This window comes from Macaca fascicularis, chromosome 5 (assembly GCF_037993035.2).
Source record: "Macaca fascicularis isolate 582-1 chromosome 5, T2T-MFA8v1.1".
Taxonomy (NCBI): Eukaryota; Metazoa; Chordata; class Mammalia; order Primates; family Cercopithecidae; genus Macaca; species Macaca fascicularis.
In genome coordinates this window covers 9,107,871-9,128,519 of record NC_088379.1, presented here as the reverse complement: position 1 = coordinate 9,128,519, position 20,649 = coordinate 9,107,871, and the positions used below count along the sequence as shown (strand labels likewise).

At 47.8% G+C, this 20,649-nt stretch overlaps 1 protein-coding gene across 1 annotated transcript in view; it reads left to right on the top strand.

The window, feature by feature from the left end:
• SLC2A9 (solute carrier family 2 member 9) overlaps window positions 1-20,649 on the top strand; it is a 197,713-nt gene that overhangs the window by 80,812 nt on the left and 96,252 nt on the right. Inside the window, 1 exon segment of the mRNA XM_065544614.2 lies at window positions 4,859-4,990. Within this exon segment, the coding sequence (XP_065400686.1) occupies window positions 4,859-4,990 (132 nt within the window).

Here is a 20,649-nt window from a genome sequence, read left to right as displayed (position 1 = left end):
TGATGATTATTTTGTACTGGCCATTCTGATGTCTAAATTGAAATTGTGATTCTAGGATAGGACCCTGCTCAGTTTGAGCAGAAAAGACATAAGCCCCTAGAATGGGGCAGGGAAATAAAGCCCCAGGAATTAAATTTTACAGAAACAAGGAGACAAAGATCAAGGTTGTATTTAGATAACATTCTGGACTGTTCTTAGGTAACACAAAGTTACATTTGTAACACACTTAGCAGGGAGCTGGGCACGTGGAGCCCACTTGATCAGTGTCAGCCATTATTAGAATAAGAGCCTACATACGAAGAAATATAAAGAAGAGCATTTCATTTGATGCCCCAAATAGCTGTGTAAGGTAGGGCTTGCTCTTCCTCTTTCCAATCCAGCAGCATGGAGCAATGGCCACCTCTGGAGCCCTTTTGCTGTCAGTGGCATAAGTGGCCCAGCCAGCATCAATCCCCTCGCCATGCTCCCTTGTCTGGAGGCCATCAGCTTGTTGGAACATCCTTAGAAGAACTCGACTTGGGGTAAGAGTAATAATTTCAACTCTACTTAGACATCTTTTGCTGATTCATCATAGTCCAGGACGATATTATTTATAGACTAATGTAGTTTGTAGCTTGGGGGAAATGTGACCTAGAAGTCTATTTAAAACATGGAAACCTTGCAGATTAAAGAACAAGATAATAGAGTTATTGCAAAGCCCATTCACCTGACCTGATTGGGAGTTAAAAATCACCTTGGCCAACAAGACGGTTCTTTTCTTTCCTCCTGAGTGAAATAGCAGGTGCAAAGACTCTGCCCATGTTCTAGATGGATGCTCGAGGGCTTTACCAAACCCAGCAGGCTGAACCAACACCACACTCGTCTTTGAGGTTGTCATTTGGTGGCACCTCATGGTCTTGTGTCAGGCGAGTAATATGCGGTTTTTTAAAACATGCCTTCTTTTTTTAACAGCCCCTGAAAAAGACACTCAGAGGCCACTGTCTGAAAATAGCAAGGGCTGTTTGTGAAAGGGACCAGTGTGTAGGAAAGCCCTTTCTCGCGCTGAGTTCTTCCTTCAATACACATGTATTGAACCGCTACTGTGTGCTGGCAGGTCTCTGCCTTCAGGCCATGCACATCTAATGTAAAACGCTGAGGCCTCAGCTCTGTGTTGGGACCAAGTGCTCAGGAGCTCCACCGAGGGCCACTGAGGGTCTTAGGCCTGGGTCAGGTGGAAGAAGGTCAGACCAAGCTCTCCTGGCCCTTCCCCTGAGTCTGGTGGCCTTGTGGCTCCTCTCTGGTCACTAGGTATGTCTTATCAGGCCTCCTGGATCTGAATTCAGACTCTGGGATCCCAGACTTGGTGGCCAGTCGTGCCTCTATGACCGAGTTGTGGCCTCAATGAGCCATTGAAGCCCTCTGTGCCACAGTTAATATTTCTGTAGAGTGGAGATGTCACAGGCTGTTTGTCTGCGAGCTGTTGTGAGGATGAGGGTTGATGAACTATCCAACGTGCTTGGTAATAAAAGCCGCTCTTTCCTGTTGAACACCTACAGTGTGTGCAGGCCTGTGCTCAGTACTCCGGACATCCATTCATGGACTAAATCCTCCCAACAGCAATCCTTCCTAGGAACACGTGCTGACATTGTCCCCATTTCACAGATGAGAACTCTGAGGCATAGGCATTTCAATAACTTGCCCATGGCACAGTGAGTGGGGGTAGAGGCAGAATTCAAATCCAGACCGCCTGCAAGAGAGCTGTGCCCATAACCACTCACTAGGTTGCCCCGACCCAGGCTGCAAGCCCCTGCTCAGTAAGGGTTGCTGATGGCGATTACATCTTTACCACTGTCATTGGGAGAGAAGACGTGCATGTTCATTGTCAGAAATTCTTCCATAAAGCACAGGGCGTAGCAGAGCCTTTATTGTGGCCCCAGGGCAGGAGTGAATGAGCAGGGGAGGCAGGCTTACTCATTGAGATGACGTGTGTGCAGGTCATCCAAGCTACTTTTATTATCTGGGTGGGCCACATGTATAATATGGGTGGAAACCCTTCATTCAACACACACCTACCCACACACCAAATCACACTTTTCTTGGTAGAAGATGAGGGGAATAATCTCTCCTAACTACATCACCCCTCCCTGCAGCCAGCTACTATCTCCAGGAAATCTCTGAACACTTGGTGGAAAAAGCCAGGTTCACAGACGTCGCTGTTGGCTCAGCTCAGTCCCTCTGGAGTAAACTCTTATCTGAGCTCCACTCTGGACACTCCCGACCCTCACCTTTTCCACTGTTCACCCCAGGGATGCGTACAGAGTGGCCACTGCCACTGTCCTTCCCCAGTTCAGAAATGTTGGCGTCCCAATCCGGGGGCTGCCCACCCTGAGGTTTAAAGAATCCGCCTTTTCTCCAGAGGTAGAAATAAGACCGTAGTCACCCATGTGACCCCCCTTAAGAAAGAGTCCACATGTCATTGTATTTAAGACACCAGAGATCAAAGGCTATGCCATAAACTTGATAACAGCCTTTCAGGAATACGTCATGCAATGTTAAATGTACCCACTGACTGTAAGATTCCAAAAACACTGAATTGTAGATTCAAGGAAATAGAGAGTGTCCAATCCAACTAGCGCATACACCCCTCCAAGGTTCCTGTTGTCCTCAAGCCACGTCCAAGAGCCATGGAAAGGCAGCAAAGCCACCCATGACCTGACTTCTGCTCAAGGCTTCAGCCTCAGCTCCCACATCTCCGGCATCTCCTGACCTTGTGTTTCCACTACAGTTGTTCCCCAGTGAGCCTAGGCAGATCATGCCTCTGTGTGGTTGTACATGCTGTTCCTACTCTGGGGGTGCCCTTCCACCCAGTGGCAGCTCCACAAACACCATCCCTGGGAAGTGCCCCCTCTGTGATGATGCTGTGGGAGAAGATTGGGCTCGATTTCCACCTGTGTGGTTCCTGGCTGGGAGGCCTCAGCACAGGAATCGCCCACCGCACCTTTAACGTGCCAGCCGTGTGGGGGGTGAGTGGCTGTGCAGTGGAAGGTGACAGCTGTGGGAAGGGCTCACACCACCTGGCACATGGTAAGAGCTTCATGGGGTTGGTTCCCTTGTGTTTTCTCAGATCCTGTTTTTACCCTTACTGAGACAGGAGCGAAACCCCTAGAGAAAATAAAATCAGCAACACCACACGCGGGCCTAGTGGAAATTCCACTTCTATGTATGTTGGGGTTTTTGCTTCCTGGTCTTTCTTTTCAATCAAGCTATGACACACATACCATCAAATTCATCCTTTTAAAGTATACAACTCAGTGGGTTTTGGTATCTTCGTGGAGTCGGGCCACCATCAGCCTTCCCTAATTCCAGGGTGTTTGCATCACCCTAGATGAAACCCCACACCTATGAGAAGTCATCCCCACTCCTCTGTCCCCAGCCCTCTCGGCCCCCCAGCAGCCCTAGCCTACCCCTCCCAGCCTTCTAACGAGAGCTTCTCCTGAAACTGGAAAGCCAACATTGGCCTTGCCAGTTCCTCAAAGGGCGTTGGAAGGGCTTTGCCGGCTGATGGAACCAGAGGAGTTTTGTGAATAAAAATTGTTATTAGGTACAGAAAAGGGAATCAAATCTAAGGCACCCCTTAGGTGGAGATGAGGACTGGACCAGCTGCTGGCCGTGTGCCCCCGGCAGGCCACGTCCCCACACACTCTGGGGCCTGGGGCCCTGCTGCTCTCCCCTCATGGGATCTTAGAACTTGCAAAAGTCTCCATCACCATGGACCTCAGTAGGGAGCAAGGCTTGGGAGAGCAGAAGAGGGAAGCCCTGACTCCCAGCAGGCAGCTGGGGGAGAGGTGGGGAGGCTATCCCCAGGCCCTGCCCGTGCTTTTGCCTCAGGATCCTGAGGGCACCGTCCCATGGGCCCCACCTGAAGCCAACAGAGCCTCTGCCCATCATATGAAATCTTTTCAGGCCTGAGTGTGTCTTATTTTGCCCTTGGCCATCTCCTTGTACCTTCTTGGGAAATAAACATGTCAAGGATGTGGCGTCGAGGACTTGGTTTTTCCTCCTCATGATCGGAACTGCATTGTGGGCGGGATTCTCTTCTTCCAGTGGCACAGTGGGAGCTTATTTGTAAACTTAGGTAGGAAGAAAGCAGATCACGAAGAACACTACCTTGACGGGCATCGCATTGTGTGCTCTGGGCTGCATTTAAGCTACACTGCAGGGGATGTCACTGCTTGGAGTGAGTCAAGTGCCTCTTGAATAGTGCGTGTCACAGGGATCTGTTTGCCTTTCATAGCTGGCTGGAACGTGAAAATTCTCCTCTCCCTAAGGGGTAAGCTGTGCCCCACAGGCCCCCTCTTCCTCACTCCCATGGGGTCTGCAAGAGCTCCAGCTGCCCTCCTTGTGTCCCCACTGACAAGACAGAGATGGTCGAATGTCGTGGGCCTCTAGATGTCTAGTGGTGGTGCCCATGTCACCTCCATGTGCAGGTTCCATTCTCGGGGCAGCCTGGGAGGCAGCCCTGGTGGTGAAGAGAAGGAGACCCTAAGATCCCCCAGGCTCACCATGGTTCCTCAGGGAGGTGGAGACAAGCAGCTCCTGAGTGGCCTTGGCCAGCCTGAGCCACCTGCTTTTCAGAGCTACCACCCAGGTCACTATCTCACAGGGGACTCTGAGGAGTCTCTGGACTCATGCATGGAAAATGCTGTATACACAGGACTGGCACCCAACCTGGCTCAGTTCCTTCCCTCAGCCTTTGTTCGTGGGGATCATGCTGGGCAGGAAGATGTTCTGCAGGGTCGAAACCACCTGGTCCAGTGGCTCAGTCCCCTCAACAATGACCAGAGGCCACTGCCCTCAGCAGCATCTCCTTCTCCCGCAGGAGAGTACCTGGCCGTACCTGTTTGGAGTGATTGTGGTCCCTGCCGTTGTCCAGCTGCTGAGCCTGCCCTTTCTCCCGGAGAGCCCACGCTACCTGCTCTTGGAGAAGCACAACGAGACGAGAGCTGTGAAAGGTGAGGGCCCTTCTCTTTCCTGCACAGCTCCAGCCCCTGCATAGATCAGCACTGCAAGGCATGCTGGGACCTGGGCCAGTGGGCACAGGAAGGGGTGCTGTCATTGTTCCTTTTGCAGGCACTCTGGGTTGGGGGTCATAGGGCACCTTCTCATTTCATCTTCCCAACAGCCTTGCTAGGAGGACAGATGGGGGACACAGAGTCACCCAGGGAGTCTCCCAGGGAGTCTGGAAAAGCCAGAACAGGCAAGATAAGATGCAGGTCCTCTCTGGGCAGCATCTCCCACTACTGCTTCTTTGGTTGTTTCCAGACACAGAGATGAAGCCATCTCAAATCTCTGAGTGGCTTAGGTGCATAGCGGCCCTCCTTCTACTCCTTCTCCCTTCACTGACTTCCTCTGTCTTAACATTTACATGCCAGGAAAGGAAAAGACGTAAGCACAAAGTGAACACCAGATCCCACCAGGCACTGGTCTGAGTGCTTCTGCACAATGACCCATGGGACCTTGCCAGCAGTCCTTGGAGGGAGGAAGGAGCATACACTCATTTTACAGGAGAGGAAAATAAGGCTCTCAAAGGCGCTTGGGAGTTGTCTCAGGTAGCTTTCTTTAAATGCCCTAAATGGGGAGGATGCTGAGTCAGATTCAAAGCCTGGCTTTCGGAATCAGAGACATCTCTCTACAGAGCCCTGAAAAGGCAAAATTATGTTGCCTAGAGATAGACAATGCAGAACGAACAATCACATTCTCATTCTTCTAGTTTTATCAAATGAGACGCAGTTGACAGCGCCATGGTTAGTTAGGCATGTGAAGGTAACCAGCACTACCTTCACATCCAGCTCTGCTGTCTGACCTTGAGCAATTTTTTTAAACCTTCTGAGCCTCAGAACCCTCGGCTATAGAAAGGAAATGACATAAACTTCCCTCGTGGGGCCATAGTGAAGATTGAATTAATGGTGCGGATAAGGTTCGTAGTATTATCTGCTGTCCTCATTACTGAGAACTCTGTGCATTTTAGCTCTAAATTTCACTTATGTCCAAATCCAGGAGAAACCTTGAGAATTATATATACAATTTGTGCAACATTTTTTGAAATTCACACTACCTATTTTCTGAGTTAACAAATGGCATAATGAAATGTTAACAATTGCCTATATTTGTCTAGCAGTTTATGGATCAGATTCATTTTCTCATTTATAACATTTCTCTAAAGTGAAGTCAGAGAAGGTAATTGTTATTACCTTCATTTTGCAGATGAAGAAACTGAGGCTTACAGAGATGAAGTCCGTTTCCCAAAGCTGTGGGTTTTCGTTTATAGAGATTTATACAGGCTTTTGAAAATATGATGGAAATGATAGTGTTTTCTTCAATGCAGTGATCATACACACAAAATTCTGCCTATGGCTTTGGTGATGGACCTGGGACTTGAGCCCTCTTTTCTCCAGAGGACCCTGGTTAATAACTGCCACCCCCAATCTTAAACCCATTAGTAACCAAAGGATTGGAACCCAAGGAAGATTTTCCTCCCACACCCCTTGTGCACAGGGAGATACCAGGAAAGGGAAGTAGTGTCTGTTGTACCAGGTGACTTCCCATGTGGCCAGTGAGGAGAAAAACTAACTAAATTTTGGTTCAGGTGGTTGTCAGATGGCAGAGTCTCTGGAGTAAAAAGAAGGTGACTAAGAGAGAGAACCAAGGAGATCTGATTCTAGAAAGCACCTGGGCTGTGCATTGTTGGAAGAGGGTGAGCCCTCCAGCTCTGTCTCTACTGGCCTGGGAGGGTAACCCGCACCCTCTGGCTCTGCTCGGGAAAAACTCTTAAGAAATGCTTCAATTAAGTACAGTTGGAATGAACAGTGCATGCCAATGCCAGACAGTGAAGAAGGTTTTAAAGTTTTATTTCATAGCACAGTAGGGAGTAAGGGAGAAGTCTAGTTACAAAACATGATAAGTATTACATGTGCACTCTATAAAATGAACAAAGATACTGACCTTAAGTTGAAATAGATTATTGAAATTTTCATCTGTACCTATAAAAGTGCTAATTTTACTCCAGACATTCAGCAAGCAATGGATATTTACCATGTTGGGCGTTCAGCCAGGTGACAGGGTCAGACAGTGGTATGAAATGACATTCCTGCCCCCTAGGAGTGAGGGAGGGTAAAGGTCTAGTTAAAGGAGATGGACAGAAACACCCAGTAATGGCTCATCTGTATTGAAAACTATTTCATTCTAAGCACTTGACATACATTAGCTCATTAAATCATCACAACAACCATAGAAAGTAGGTCACATTTTTATTCCCATTTTAAGACCTAAAAAAAAAAACAAAAACAAAACAAAACAAAAACTGAGGATGGAATAACTTGGCCAAAGACATAAAGCTAGCCAATCACAGCACTGAAGTTTGAATTCTGACAATCTGGCTCTGGAACTTATGAATGTAAACAAAATGCGCTTTATTACCCAGCACCATGCTGGGCACTGTGGGTGATACCCCTTCTCCAGTCTGTTGACAATTTGGGGAAAAGGGGCCCTGTGTTAGTCAACTATTACCATAATAATGCTGCATAAAAAAACACCCAAAACACGTTGGCTTAAGATAATAGTATTCCTTAGTTCACAAACCTATAGGTGAACTGTGTTATTCTGTTAATCTTAGTAATCCTTCTTGGGGCCAGCTGAAGTTCACTCACATGTCTGGTGGTCAGCTGGCTGACTTAGGTTGGCCTTAGCTCTGTTCAATGTACCTCATCCCCAGCTGGCCAGCAGGGCACATTCTCATGGTAATCAGAGAGGAAATGGAAAACACAAGCAGTTTCTCTAAGTTGGAAATCTCCTAAAATCCTATTGGCCAAAGTAAGTCACATAGCTAAGCCCAAAGTCAGAGTGGAAGGGGGCTTCAAAGTTTTAGGATAGAGACATAAATGTAGGGAGGCCACGAACTTGGGCCATCAACACAATCACTTTAGACAAGAGGCCCTTTCGGGATGTCCCTATCACACTCCATCCCCACCCCCAGTTCATAGTGGCAGGGAATGAGTCCCATGCCCTGGGTCTTATTTATTTACACCACTCTTGTCAGTTTAGGAGAATCCCAGCCTCCAGTACCTAAAAATGAGGGAACACCCTAACTTCTACTCTGAGAAAGGGAAATGTATTTAATTGAATAAAAATGAAATATTACCATAGGGAATGTAAAAGGACAACGTTTAGGAATTAGGGTCAGGGAAATTGCATTGATCAGGACTCTCTGGGATGTAAGAGGTAGAAACTGCATCCAAAGCAGTGTAAGCAAAAGGGGAACTTTTGGCTCCTGTCCCTCATGATCTGAGGGCACCAATAATGGGCCCTCTTCCTCTTTCCAGCCAAAGTTGAAATCAATCAAGAGATGGATACACAAGTGGAGGAGGTGGGTTAAAATGATCACTTTTAGTGTGAATAAAGACTACTAGGAGATTTTGGCTTTAGGTCTGATGGCCAAGAGAACCTCTTAAGATTGTGCTCCTGAACTGAACTTGCCACCTACTCATGGCCTCTCTGACAGGGCCCATCCTTGAAAGACTTAGAACATGGAACAGAGAGTGTGCTCTTCCAGCCAGATAGGTCCCAAAAAGAAAGGGAGGAACTAAGCTGTGCGGGCCATTTCTCTCCCCTAGCTTAACCAAATAGGTAAGTTCCCTCTCATCTCCTGGACAGGAGTGAGCGAGGTAAAGAATGACACACTAATGCCCTTCATGAAGAAAGCAGTATCAGGAGAGGGTAATAAGTGTTCTTCCTAATCATAAGCAGTGAAACGGCTGGTTTTCCTTCAGGTATGGTGGGATCCGGGAACTAAATCAACTTAACCAGTTAGATAGGTTCCCTCTCATCTCCTGGACAGGAGCAAGTGAGGTGAAGAATGACACACTAATGCCCTTCATGAACAAAGCAGTATCAGGAGTGAGCAATACATGTTCTTCCTAATCATAAGCAGTGAAACGGCTGGGTTTCCTTCAGGCATGGTGGGATCCAGGAGCTAAATCCAAGTCATTAAGGTACTGCCTCTCTCTCAACAAATCTTGACATTCTTAGTATTTCATTGGCTTCATTCTCAGACAGGCTTTCTCTACTTGATATAAAGACAGCCCTGAGCAGCTCCAACTTGGTAAGACTATCTCAGAAGGAGAGACATTCTCTGTCACACATCATACATTTCACTCTCTGAAGAAAATAATTATAATTGGTCTTTCTTGGGTTATGGCCATCCTTGAAGCAATCACTGCAATGGGAATTAGAATTCCCTGACTGGCCAGTTGCCATCCATTCTGATGATTGGGAGATGGAGGGCTATGAGGTTTCATTGACATCTCTACTGAGATTATTGGGAGCACAGGAGGACAGCTTCAAGGAAAAGATGCAGCAAGAGAAAAAAGTACAGGATGGCCACCACCATGCAGAAATGACCCTTTTATCCCATCTGGATGCACTCCCCCTGGTAGTGCTATGTCCCCTGTCCTCCATGGTCTGTATTGGTCTTTGCTGTCTGAACTCCAACTGGGGATAGACTTGGCGGGGATCTCAGACCACAGCCCACAGATAGGCAATTCAGAGCAGTCTTGATGTGTCTCCTTTTTTGTTGCTTTGTGTATGGGAAGGAGTGTGTTTTTATGGGATATAGCATTTGGGAGCCAGTTATTGGCTGGAACCCTGGCCTAAATAGAAAAGGAAGATTATCCATTATTGGTCACCAGTGGAATTTTCATTGGCATTTTGATTGGAGGAAGTTTCTTTCTTTTGTTTTGTTTTGTTTTTGGTAGAGAAAGGCATGTGTATCATGATTAAGTCCTGCTCCTTATGATAGAAAACTCAAAGTAATAGTGTCCTAAACAAAGTAGAAGTTTATCTCTGTCACACATTTAAAAAAAATGCTCAAAGTAGATTGTCTAGGGCTGTTATGGTTCTTCCTGGTATCAGAGACCTGGCTCTATTCATCTTTGACTGCCATTCTCAGAAGGTCCTTTCATGGCCCACAGTAGCGGCCATCGTAACTGCATTCCAGCCAGAAGGAGGAGGGTGAGAGGAAGGGACTGCCCGCCCCTTCTGCTCCAAGAATTCTTCTTGGAAGTTCACACACTTTTGCTCCTGTCTGCTTCGACCGAAGGGAATCCCATAGACGCTCCTGACAGCCAGGAGCCTGGGAAACGTCGTCATTCAATGCACGGCTGCCACAAGAGTCAGGGTCTGCTCCTGAGGAGGAGGGGAGCATGAATAATGAAACTTGCTACCTATGGCCTCTGCCACAAGAAAGCAAGCATGCAAAGGAAGTGCCTATGGCTGGGACCAGTGAAACTGAGGCATTTTGAGTGCCCTGGAAGCTGACAACGTGTGGCACTGTTTAAACAGCCATTTGAAACTTATTTAGAAATGGGGCTGAGTGGGCACACGAGGACTGCTCCCCTTCAGTTCTGATGCTACCCGCACCCATGGAGCTAAGCAAAAGCCCCAAAGTTCATGGGACCTGCCTGCCTTTGTCAATCCTGAGCACCCCATGGCAGTTTTACTCCCACCCCATGAAGACTGTCAGCCACCTCCTGGTAAAGTACCTTTTGCATCTCATGCCATTTGTTTTTTCATTTTGTTTTGTTTTCTGAGACACGGTTTCGCTTCCTCCCTCAGGCTAGAGTGCAGCAACTCGAACCTGCAACCTTCGCCTTCTGGGTTCAAGCGATTCTCCTGCCTCAGCCTCCCGAGTAGCTGGGAGTACAGGCACCTGCCACCATACCTGGCTAATTTTTGTATTTTTTTAGTAGAGATGGGGTTTCACCATGTTGACCAGGCTGGTCTCGAACTCCTGACCTCAAGTGATCAGACCGCCTTGGCCTCCCAAAGTGCTGGAATGACAGGTGTGAGCCATACACCATAGTGCCTTAGGGAATGGCACTGTGCAGCTTCTCTGTGGAGGCCCTGGGCCACAGCCTTAGTGACCAAAGCTGGCCTGAGACATTCAGACACAAGGACATACATCAGCAAGTCACAAGTGGGTCCCAACAGTGGCCCTATTGGAGTCAGCTGACTTCCTTTTCTCCTTTATGCTAGAAGCTAAAGTGTGTTGACTTGGTTCCATAGGATCTGGTTTTTTTTTTTGTTTTTTTTTTTTTTTGTTTTTGTTTTTGAGACAGAGTCTCGCTCTGTGGCCCAGGCTGGAGTGCAGTGGCCGGATCTCAGCTCACTGCAAGCTCCGCCTCCCGGGTTTACGCCATTCTCCTGCCTCAGCCTCCTGAGTAGCTGGGACTACAGGCGTCCGCCATCTCGCCCGGCTAGTTTTTTGTATTTTTTTAGTAAAGACGAGGTTTCACCGAGTTAGCCAGGATGGTCTCGATCTCCTGACCTCGTGATCCGCCTGCCTCGGCCTCCCAAAGTGCTGGGATTACAGGCTTGAGCCACCGCGCCCGGCCGGATCTGGTTTTTATTAAGGTAAGAAGGAAGTTAACTCCAGTTAACTCATGCCAGATGTGAGCTGAAAATACAAGCTTTTTCCCAGACCACTGCAATACTTTACCCTCAAGAAAAGCATAGATTCCTTGGGGTGACGAGGTCTGAGGTCCAGGTCCTTGGGGTGACCAGGTCTGAGGTCCAGGTCGTCAGGCCTGCATATGGTGGCAGAGCCAGATGAAGGCCCAGAAGAAGCACAACCGGTGGTCTCAGGTCTCTGCCTTTGAGGACCCACCATGATGTAAGGATGCCCCGACCTTCCTGCTGTCCCAGCTCCCCTCACTGTCCTCCCACTTATGGGCTGCCATCGCGCCAGCCTCCAGCCTGTGCAAGTCTTATCTGAACAAGAGAAGACTCAGGGGACAAATAACCAATTCATTGAGAAGCCATTGAGGGGATGAGGGAGAAGCCTTATTTGGGGTGACAGATTCAGAACCAAATGGGAGAAGCCACAGGGATGCAGATTTTGACTCACCTTAAGAAAGGAGATGTAAGACTGTAATGGGTTGTTTATGGAGGTGAGAGTTTTCGTTCCGGGGGTGTTTGAGGACTGGACAGGGATGGGAAGAGCCACTGGAAACAGAGCCAGAAGGTCACACTCAGTCACACTCCTGCTCTCCTGCCTACCAATCTTCTCTGGGCTTCAGTTTCCTAATAGAAAAAAATAAGAGAGTACTCATAACTAGAGAAAGTTCAAATTAAGCTGGTATGTGTGAGAGGATTGTCTGCTTCTGTGCTTTGCACTTCTGCCTCACCTTGCATTGGAAGGAAGGTATTCTATGGCTAAAATGAGTTTGACTTTTTTTTTTGCTCTGGGAATAGAGAAATTTGTAAATGTTTTTTGGGGAAGCTGGGAATCACTCACAACTTCAGCTCTTAAAAATCCGCTGTTGTCAGTGATACTGGAGCATTCATTGCCTGTTGTTCATGTTGACATGGCGGCAATCACAGGGATTCATCTGCTAGGCCAATGTTACCCACCACTCCCTTTCCTGACCATCTCTGTACCCTAAGCATGTTTTCTTATTACTGTTTCTATGTTGTCGTGTATGGTTGGTGGAATAATGGTCCCCAAGTCCATTACTCACACCCATGTCTCAAGCCTCAGAACCCGTGAGTGTGTTACCTTCCATGTCAAAAGGGCTTTGCAGGTGTGATTACCTTAAGAACCTTGAGCTGGAGAAATGTATTGGATTATCTATGTGAATCCAATGGAATCACAACGTGTTTAAGTGAAAGAAGGAGGCAGAAAAGGCAGAGAAGGAGATGTGATGATGGAAGCAGAGGTCAGAGAGAGAGAGAAAGAGAAGAGAAAGGATGCTATACTTTTGGCTTTGAAGTTGGAGGAAAGAGGTCAGGGCCCAGGAAAGCTGGAAAGGGCAAGGGAACAGATTCTCTATTTCAAGCCTCCAGAAGAAATGCAGCCCTGTTGACCCCTTGCTTTTAGCTCAGTGAGACCCATGTCAGACTTCAAACTTCCAGAACTGTAGGGTAATAACTAAGTGTTGTTTTAAGCTAGTAAGTTCATGGTTGTCTGTTTCTATAGCAACAATGGAAAGCTCACACATCACATTAAGGGAGGAAAGTAAGCTAAGGTGGGACTATAATGTTTCCTTGTTTTTTTTTTTTTGTTTTTTTTTTGTTTTTTTGAGACAGAGTTTTGCTCTTGTCGCCCAGGCTAGAGTGCAATGGCATGATCTCAGCTCACTGCAACCTCCACCTCCTAGGTTCAAGTGATTCCCCTGCCTCAGCCTCCCAAGTAGCTGGGATTACAGGTATGCACCACCACGCCTGGCTAATTTTGTTATTTTTAGTAGAGACAGAGTTTCTCCATGTTGGTCAGGCTGATCTCGAACTCCCAACCTAAGGTGATTCACCCACCATGGCCTCCCAAAGTGCTGGGATTACAGGCGTGAGCCCCCGCACCCGGCCTCCTTGGTTTTAAATATAGTTAAAACATTCCTTATCTCAATTCTCAAAATTGCTGGCAAATATTATTTCTAATATTTTTTCTTTATACAAAATAACTGGGCTAAAGGTCTTTATGCATGAGGCCTTTAAAGCTTTTTCTTGTAAATATAACGTTTGTTATTACTACAATTTATCAAGTGCCTGTGATACACACGGTGCTTTGCTTCTGGATCTCCAATATGTCTCCAAAACTTTGGAGACAAGGAAATGACCACTCAGAGGCTGAGTAGCTTGCCTAAGATACCACGGATAGTTCATGACAGAAACGAGATTCTAACTCAGTTTGTCTCATTCAAATCTGAATTCACTGAAGTGCAGGGTGCTGCCTTCAGCGTGTGTGTCTCTTATTTATAAGACATAATGTGCACATAAAGACAACCAATAATAGCAAAAGATCGGCCAGGCGCAGTGGCTCACGCCTGTAATCCCAGCACTTTGGGAGGCCGAGGATGGTGGATCACGAGGTCAGGAGATCAAGACCATCCTGGCTAACACGGTAAAACCCTATCTCTCCTAAAAATACAAAAAATTAGCCGGGCGTGGTGGCAGGCACCTGTAGTCCCAGCTACTCGGGAGGCTGAGGCAAGAGAATGGCCGTGAACCTGGGAGGCAGAGCTTGCAGTGAGCTGAGATCGCGCCACTGCACTCCAGCCTGGGCAACAGAACGAGACTCCGTCTAAAAAAAAAAAAAAAAAAAAGCAAAAAAAAGAATGGGTTAAGGGATTTGGGGGCTATTGATCCATGGGTTGGGGACACAGAAAATTTCTCCTGAAATATTATGACTTTATATATTAAGGCAGAGTTAAATTTCAGATTTGCATCAATTTTATCTAAGAACAGTTAGGTAAGTAATCGTGTATTTACTTAAAACTGAAAATGAGGCCCGGCGTGGTGGCTCACGCCTATAATCCCAGCACTTTGGGAGGCCGAGGCAGGCAGATCACCTAAGGTCAGGAGTTTGAGACCAGCCTGAGCAACATGTGGTGAAACCCCGTCTCTACTAAAAATATAAAAACTAGCCGGGTGTGGTGGTGCGCACCTGTCATCCCAGCTACTTACGAGGCTGAGGCAGGAGAATTGCTTGAACCCAGGAGGCAGAGGTTGCAGTGAGCCGAGATCACACCACTGCACTCCAGCCTGCACGACACAGTAAGACTGTCTCAAAAAAAAAAAAAAAAAAAAAAAAACTGAAAATGATATCCCAATGCCAATTTTATTCACTTATTTAACAAACTATTACAGATGATTGTAGCATTATGAAGGCATGCTTAGGACATAATGTTTGGAGGGGAACAAAGAGAACATAAAAAGAATCTGTGTGATCACAGAAGTGTAGACATCATAGATACGGGCAGGCCCAGGTAAAGGCAAACACAAACTGAGGCCATTGATGCATGAGGGAGCTGGGTTCTGTGCTTTGTAGGCTCTTGGTGAGGGAGGGGCAACAGAGGTAAACTCCCCCCTTACTCCCTCCCCTGTGCACCAAATGCACCCACCAGCAACCAACGCAGAACCCAGGAAGGAGGCCATGGGGTGATCAGCTAGCTCCGCAGGCCCTGCCGTCTGTGGTGGCCTTGCCTGGAGGCCCTCAGCTCACCTATACCCACCTGGAGATGACTGAGGAAAGAAGAGGGGCTGTGTAATGTTCCATGCTCACCCTTGTCAATGATAAAGATGTCCCCATTTCCTAAACCGGGCAGAGGGAGCTGGGCAGAGGGAGGAGGGGACGCACTCCCTCGGAGGTCTTCCCTTGGTCTCTGCTGGCATGGTCACCTGCTCCCGGAAGACCAGCGCCCTCCTCCCCCGCTGTTGCTCTGCTTCTTTTCTAAGATGTGAGTCAAGAGAGGTGGCCTCTGAGGCTCTCCTCATTTTGGCCCACAGACTAGCTACGCCCCAGGACTCCCTTTTCCCTGGCTAGAGAGACAATTTGTTGGGAGGGGGTGCTGAGCGAAGAAACAGCGGGCCACAGAGATAAGTGTCTCCTACCGAAAACCCGAGGGCCAAAAAGGGTTGGGAAAACACAGCTCGGAGACCACCCTACCAAATCCTCCAGCCCTCAGCGTGTGGAAATTGCTCACACACTTCTTCATTCTAAAGAGCAAGCAACTCTTGCTGTAAGGACAGCCGCACTTTAGATTTAGAGAATTGCTGAGGGTTTCACCAAAGCAGAGGATGTTTTCTATGTTGTGCCTGTGGTGGGTGCCATACCTGTGCAACCTCTGAGATTGCTGAGGGTCTCTGTGCCCCTGAGAGCTGGGAGGAAGCTCTCAACTGTACCTTCAATTCCACAGCACAGGGAAGGAAGCTCAACATTTCTTTACCATTCAGAGCATCCCTGTGCTTTGAGTCTCCTCTGCTTCTTGGGGACCAGTTCTGTTGCTCTTGGGATGACCATGATGGTCCCAACTTGAAATTCAGTACCTTCTTTGGTTTTCTTAAAAGCAACAGCACCCATGTACAGCAGATCACTCGAGTGTTTAGAGACCATATCAAAGATTTCAGGGTGGTGGGGGAGTCACTCCATCCTGCCACTCACAGCCTCCTCTTTCCTCTCCCTGTCATCTCTGCTCATCATCCCCCCTGCCTTCTTAGATGCCCCTAGTGCCCCGATTTCTCCTCCCTCTAGCATGCCGAGCACCTTCCCGCCCCTTCTGAAGCTGGAACCAGCACACATGCAGACATCCAGCAGACACCTGCTGCTCCAGGCATTCATCTAAATATTCTTCTTAGCCATGACAGTGCTTGAGAAACATTCGGGTGTCAGCCATGAAGTTGACACACTTTTCTTCCCCGCTTTGTACCTGGTAATGTCGCTGCTGGTATCCTGATGCTCCCTGCCTCTCTGGAAGGCCTACCGTGTGTCACAGCATGTGGCCCAGGGTTAGCTGAGAGTTAGCAGAGCTGGGGTCCGGCCCCATCTTCCCCACACCGCAGCTGTGTGACTCAGGCAAGCTGCCCATTATCTCAGACAAAGGCTCAGTTTTCTTGCCTGTGAATAACACAAATGCTTATCTCCGGGGCCCACAGAAATGATCATATCAGACCATGGATGTGAGAGTGCTTTGTAATTCTCTTTTATAAAGGCACGAATCCTGTTCTTGAGGACTCTGTCCCACTGACCTGATCACCTCCCCAAAGGCCCCACCTCCTGATACCATCAGTTTGGGGATTCATTTTCAACTTTTTACTTCTGGGGGGACACAAACATTCCACCCATAGCAATGGGATTCTGGCAGAAGGGCTCCAATTTCTATCAGGAGGCAGCATAAGACAGCTGCCCCATCCTGGGGCGTAGGGTGAAGAGCTGCCGTGCTAATGAGGAAGGAGATTCATGGATGTGCCTCCCAGATGCGCCTGGTGGGTTTAGACACAACAGCTCCCCAAAATCCCTTAACCCATTCTTCACAGGCTGGGCATTTCATGAAATGGCAGCAATGCTCATTTTAATGTTTTATGAGCCACAGAGCTTCCTGCAGGAAAGAGTGGGATGGAAACTGTTAAGCCCCCAACGTGAGGCCCTGGGACCCATCAGGTTTGGCTGGGCGCGTCTGCAGGCGAGACGGTGCTGGGAGCAAATGTTCAGGGGCACACGCCCTAAAACAACATGCGGCATTTTCTGGGCTTCCTCACCAATGACTTCTTGGACATCAGTCTTGTTGAGTCCTTCCACATGGCAGGTGCAGACAGACTGCGGGGTCTGGGTGTTGCACACTGGGCAGGGGTCAGGAGTTCTGGCTTGGTCACAACACCGCTCTGGGCTGTGTTTCCCCACCTGTACCATCAGAAGTGGAACGAGACGCTCTCTAAGAACAGCCCAGCTCTAGGTTCTGAGGTCACAACCAGGGCACGTAGGGGCAGGGACTACTGTCAGGCCCAAGGCTCCTGGAAGCAGGTGTTCGGGCTCTACCACCACCCACAGGCTCCCACAGCAGGTGGTTATAAGTGTCATTGTTCCCCTTCCGAGGGACAGTGAGACGGCAGAGAATGAGCACTAAGTGGGTTCAAACCTGCCCCAGTAAGAAGTAGGAACACTTTTATTTACACTGTTGGTGGGAGTGTAAATTAGTTCAACCATTGTGGAAGACAGTGTGGTGATTCCTCAAGGATCTAGAAACAGAAATACCATTTGGCTCAGCAATCCCATTACTGGGCATATACCCAAAGGAATATAAATCATTCTACTATAAAGACACATGCATACATATGTTTATTGCAGCACTGTTCACAATAGCAAAGACATGGAACCAACCCAAATGCCCATCAATGATAGACGGGATGAAGAAAATGTGGTACGTATATACCATGGAATACTATGCAGCCATAAAAAGGAATTAGATCATACCCTTTGCAGGGACATGGATGAAGCTGAAAGCCATTGTCCTCAGCAAACTAACACAGGAACAGAAAACCAAACATTGCATGTTCTCACTCATAAGTGGGAGCCGAACGATGAGAACACATGGACACGGGGAGGGGAACAACACACACCAGGGCCTGTGGGTAGGGGGCAAGGGGAGGAAGAGTATTAGGACAAATAGCTAATGCATGCAGGACTTAAAACCTAGATGATGGGTTGATAGGTGCAGCAAACGGCCATTGGCACATGTTTACCTATGTAACAAACCTACACATTCTGCACATGTATCCTGGAACTTAAAGTAAAATAAAAATAAAAATTTCCCCGCGGTAAATCCAGCTCTGCTACTAACTGGCCATCATGCATCTCTCCAGATGACTGTTTCCTCATCTGCTCATGGCCAGTGTAGGGCTGGATAGTATCAAAGGACTCTTCCAGCATCAATCACAGGCCTCTGTCAGGATGGAAACTTCCTCCAGGAACAGTGAGGATTCTTGTTCTGCCATCAGACAATGTCTTAGGGATACAGCTGTTTTGGGGCACAAGAGTCACGGCAAAGTAGTTTGAGAAAAAATAAAAAGTCACCTGTGGTCAAGAAAGTGTCCAGCTACCCAGGGAAGCATGTGCTCCAGCGGCCCCAATAGACACATAGTGTCTTCATCTACTTGCTATCATTTCTGTGCTTACCCAGGTGGGGTGCAGTGGGCAGACAAAGCTGTGACTTTTGCTTTGTACAAAGAGGGGATTCGATTGGGAGATCTCATGGCTTCCTTTCTTTGAGTTCCTCTTATATGCTAGTGTGGGAGGCAGAATAATGACCTCCACCCCACCTTGAAAGATGTCCACTTCCTTCTTCCCAGAACCTGTCAATATGTTAGGTTACATGATGAAGGAATTAGGGCCACAGATGGAGTTAAGGTCACAGATGGAATTAAGGCTGCTCATCAGCTGACTTTGGAATGAGTAGTCCTGGACTACCAGGGTAAGCCCAATGTAATCACAAGCGTTCTTATAAGTGGAAAAAGGAGGCAAAGAGAGAGAGAACCAGACCAGTGGCAGTCTGAGAAGGAGTTGGCCCAAGGTTGCTGGCACTGAAGATGGAGGAAAGGGACCAGGAGCCAAGGAATGCAGGCGGACCACAGGAGCTGGAAAAGACAAGCAGAGCCTGCAGAAGGAAAACAGCCCTGCAACACCCAATTTTAATTCAGTGACACCTGCTTCAGATTCTGACCTCCAGAACTAGAAGATGATAAATCTCCACTGTAGTTTACTGTAGCAATAGAGCTAGGTACGTGGCAACCATTACCTTAGTCCTCAACCCCCTAAAAAGCCTACAAAATTTCTACCTTTTGCTTTATAGATGAGGAGACTAAGACTCAGCAAGGAAATGACAAGGTCACAGAGCTAGTGCATTGGTCAATGTTCCACCCAGGAAAGTGGAAATAATATTTCAGAGAGGCACTGGATGCCAGGAAATGGTTACAGAGGTGCCAGTAGGGCTGGGGGAACAAAAGGAGTTGGGCAGAGTTACCCTGGAGCCTGTGTGTTCGTCCTCCCTCCCCTTTCCAGGAGAAAGGGCTCGGTCTCAGCTCAGCGACTGGCCTGCCCAGTGGCCTCAAAGTGCTCACCTCTCTGCAAAATGAAAGGGTTGAATTGGCATTGGGTCACTTCTAATTTCTGAAGCCTAAAAGAAGCTCCTCTTTGCCGAGGCTGAGTTCAGCGACTCTCCTCCAGTCACATTCCATTTGTGTCAAACTTTGTCCTCCTTTTTGGGCCACACCATGCAAATCCCAGATTCTGTGGTCTTACAGAGCCAGTTTTGATGCCAGGTGAGTTTGGGTTCAAGAACTCGTCCCGTCTCTTACTGACGCTACTGGAAGCATGACCGTGGCAGCAAGGCAGATGCTGGAGCTGCTCTTGCTGACGTGGCTGATGTTCTTGGCACAGGTGACGTGGGAACCACAGCCTCTGAGGCTAACCAGGAGCCACAGCTGATGGTGCTGGAGCTTTGACTAGTAGAAGAGGTCCTTTCTTCCTCCAACACTCAGCCATGCATCAGTGCATCTCACTACTGGAATCAAACAGGACTCTGCTAGCATGGGAGTAAGGAGAGGTCATTTATAGGGAGTAAGGACATGCAGTTTGTAGGCTTCTAGCCCCCATGACACAAAAGAGTTCTAAAAGGGTGGTTGTGGGGCAGAGTCCCAATAAGGCAAATGCAATAAACTCATAAATTGTGAGATGCTGTCAGCACATTTCATGTCAGCACCTGTGCACTGGCTCCTTCGCCTGGAAGATTCTTTCCCCAGATGTCTGCATGACCCACACCTCCCTCACTTCCTTTAGGTCTCTATTGAAATTGCATCTTCTCAAAAACATCTCCCCCAGCTGCCGTAGCTCAGTGTCCCCTGTTCTCACTGCCACTTACCCTGATTTATTTTTCTTTTTAGCCCTCATTATGACCTGAAATGATATGTTTATAAATTAATTTGCTTAGTATCACTCTCCTCCGTGAGAATGAAAAGCTCCATATGAGGAGGGACACTTTTCCTGTTTTACTTACTGCTGAAACCCCAGCACCTAGAGCAGTGCCTGGCCTACAGTAGGCGTTTACAAACTAAATAATTGTTGCATGAATAAAGAAAACCAAAGTATACCAAAGGCTAAGTACAGACTGTAGCATGCTGCTGCTTAAAGTTCTGTGGTACATTCTTGGAGGTGTTTATAGCAATCAGATGGAGACTTACTTGCTGTGGGAACATGAAGCAATTTCACCCAGAGGAGAAGCAGGCATTGAGAAAGAGAGAGAGAGCGCACCATTTTTACAAGGGAATATTTCAGACCATTGCTTTGGGCCT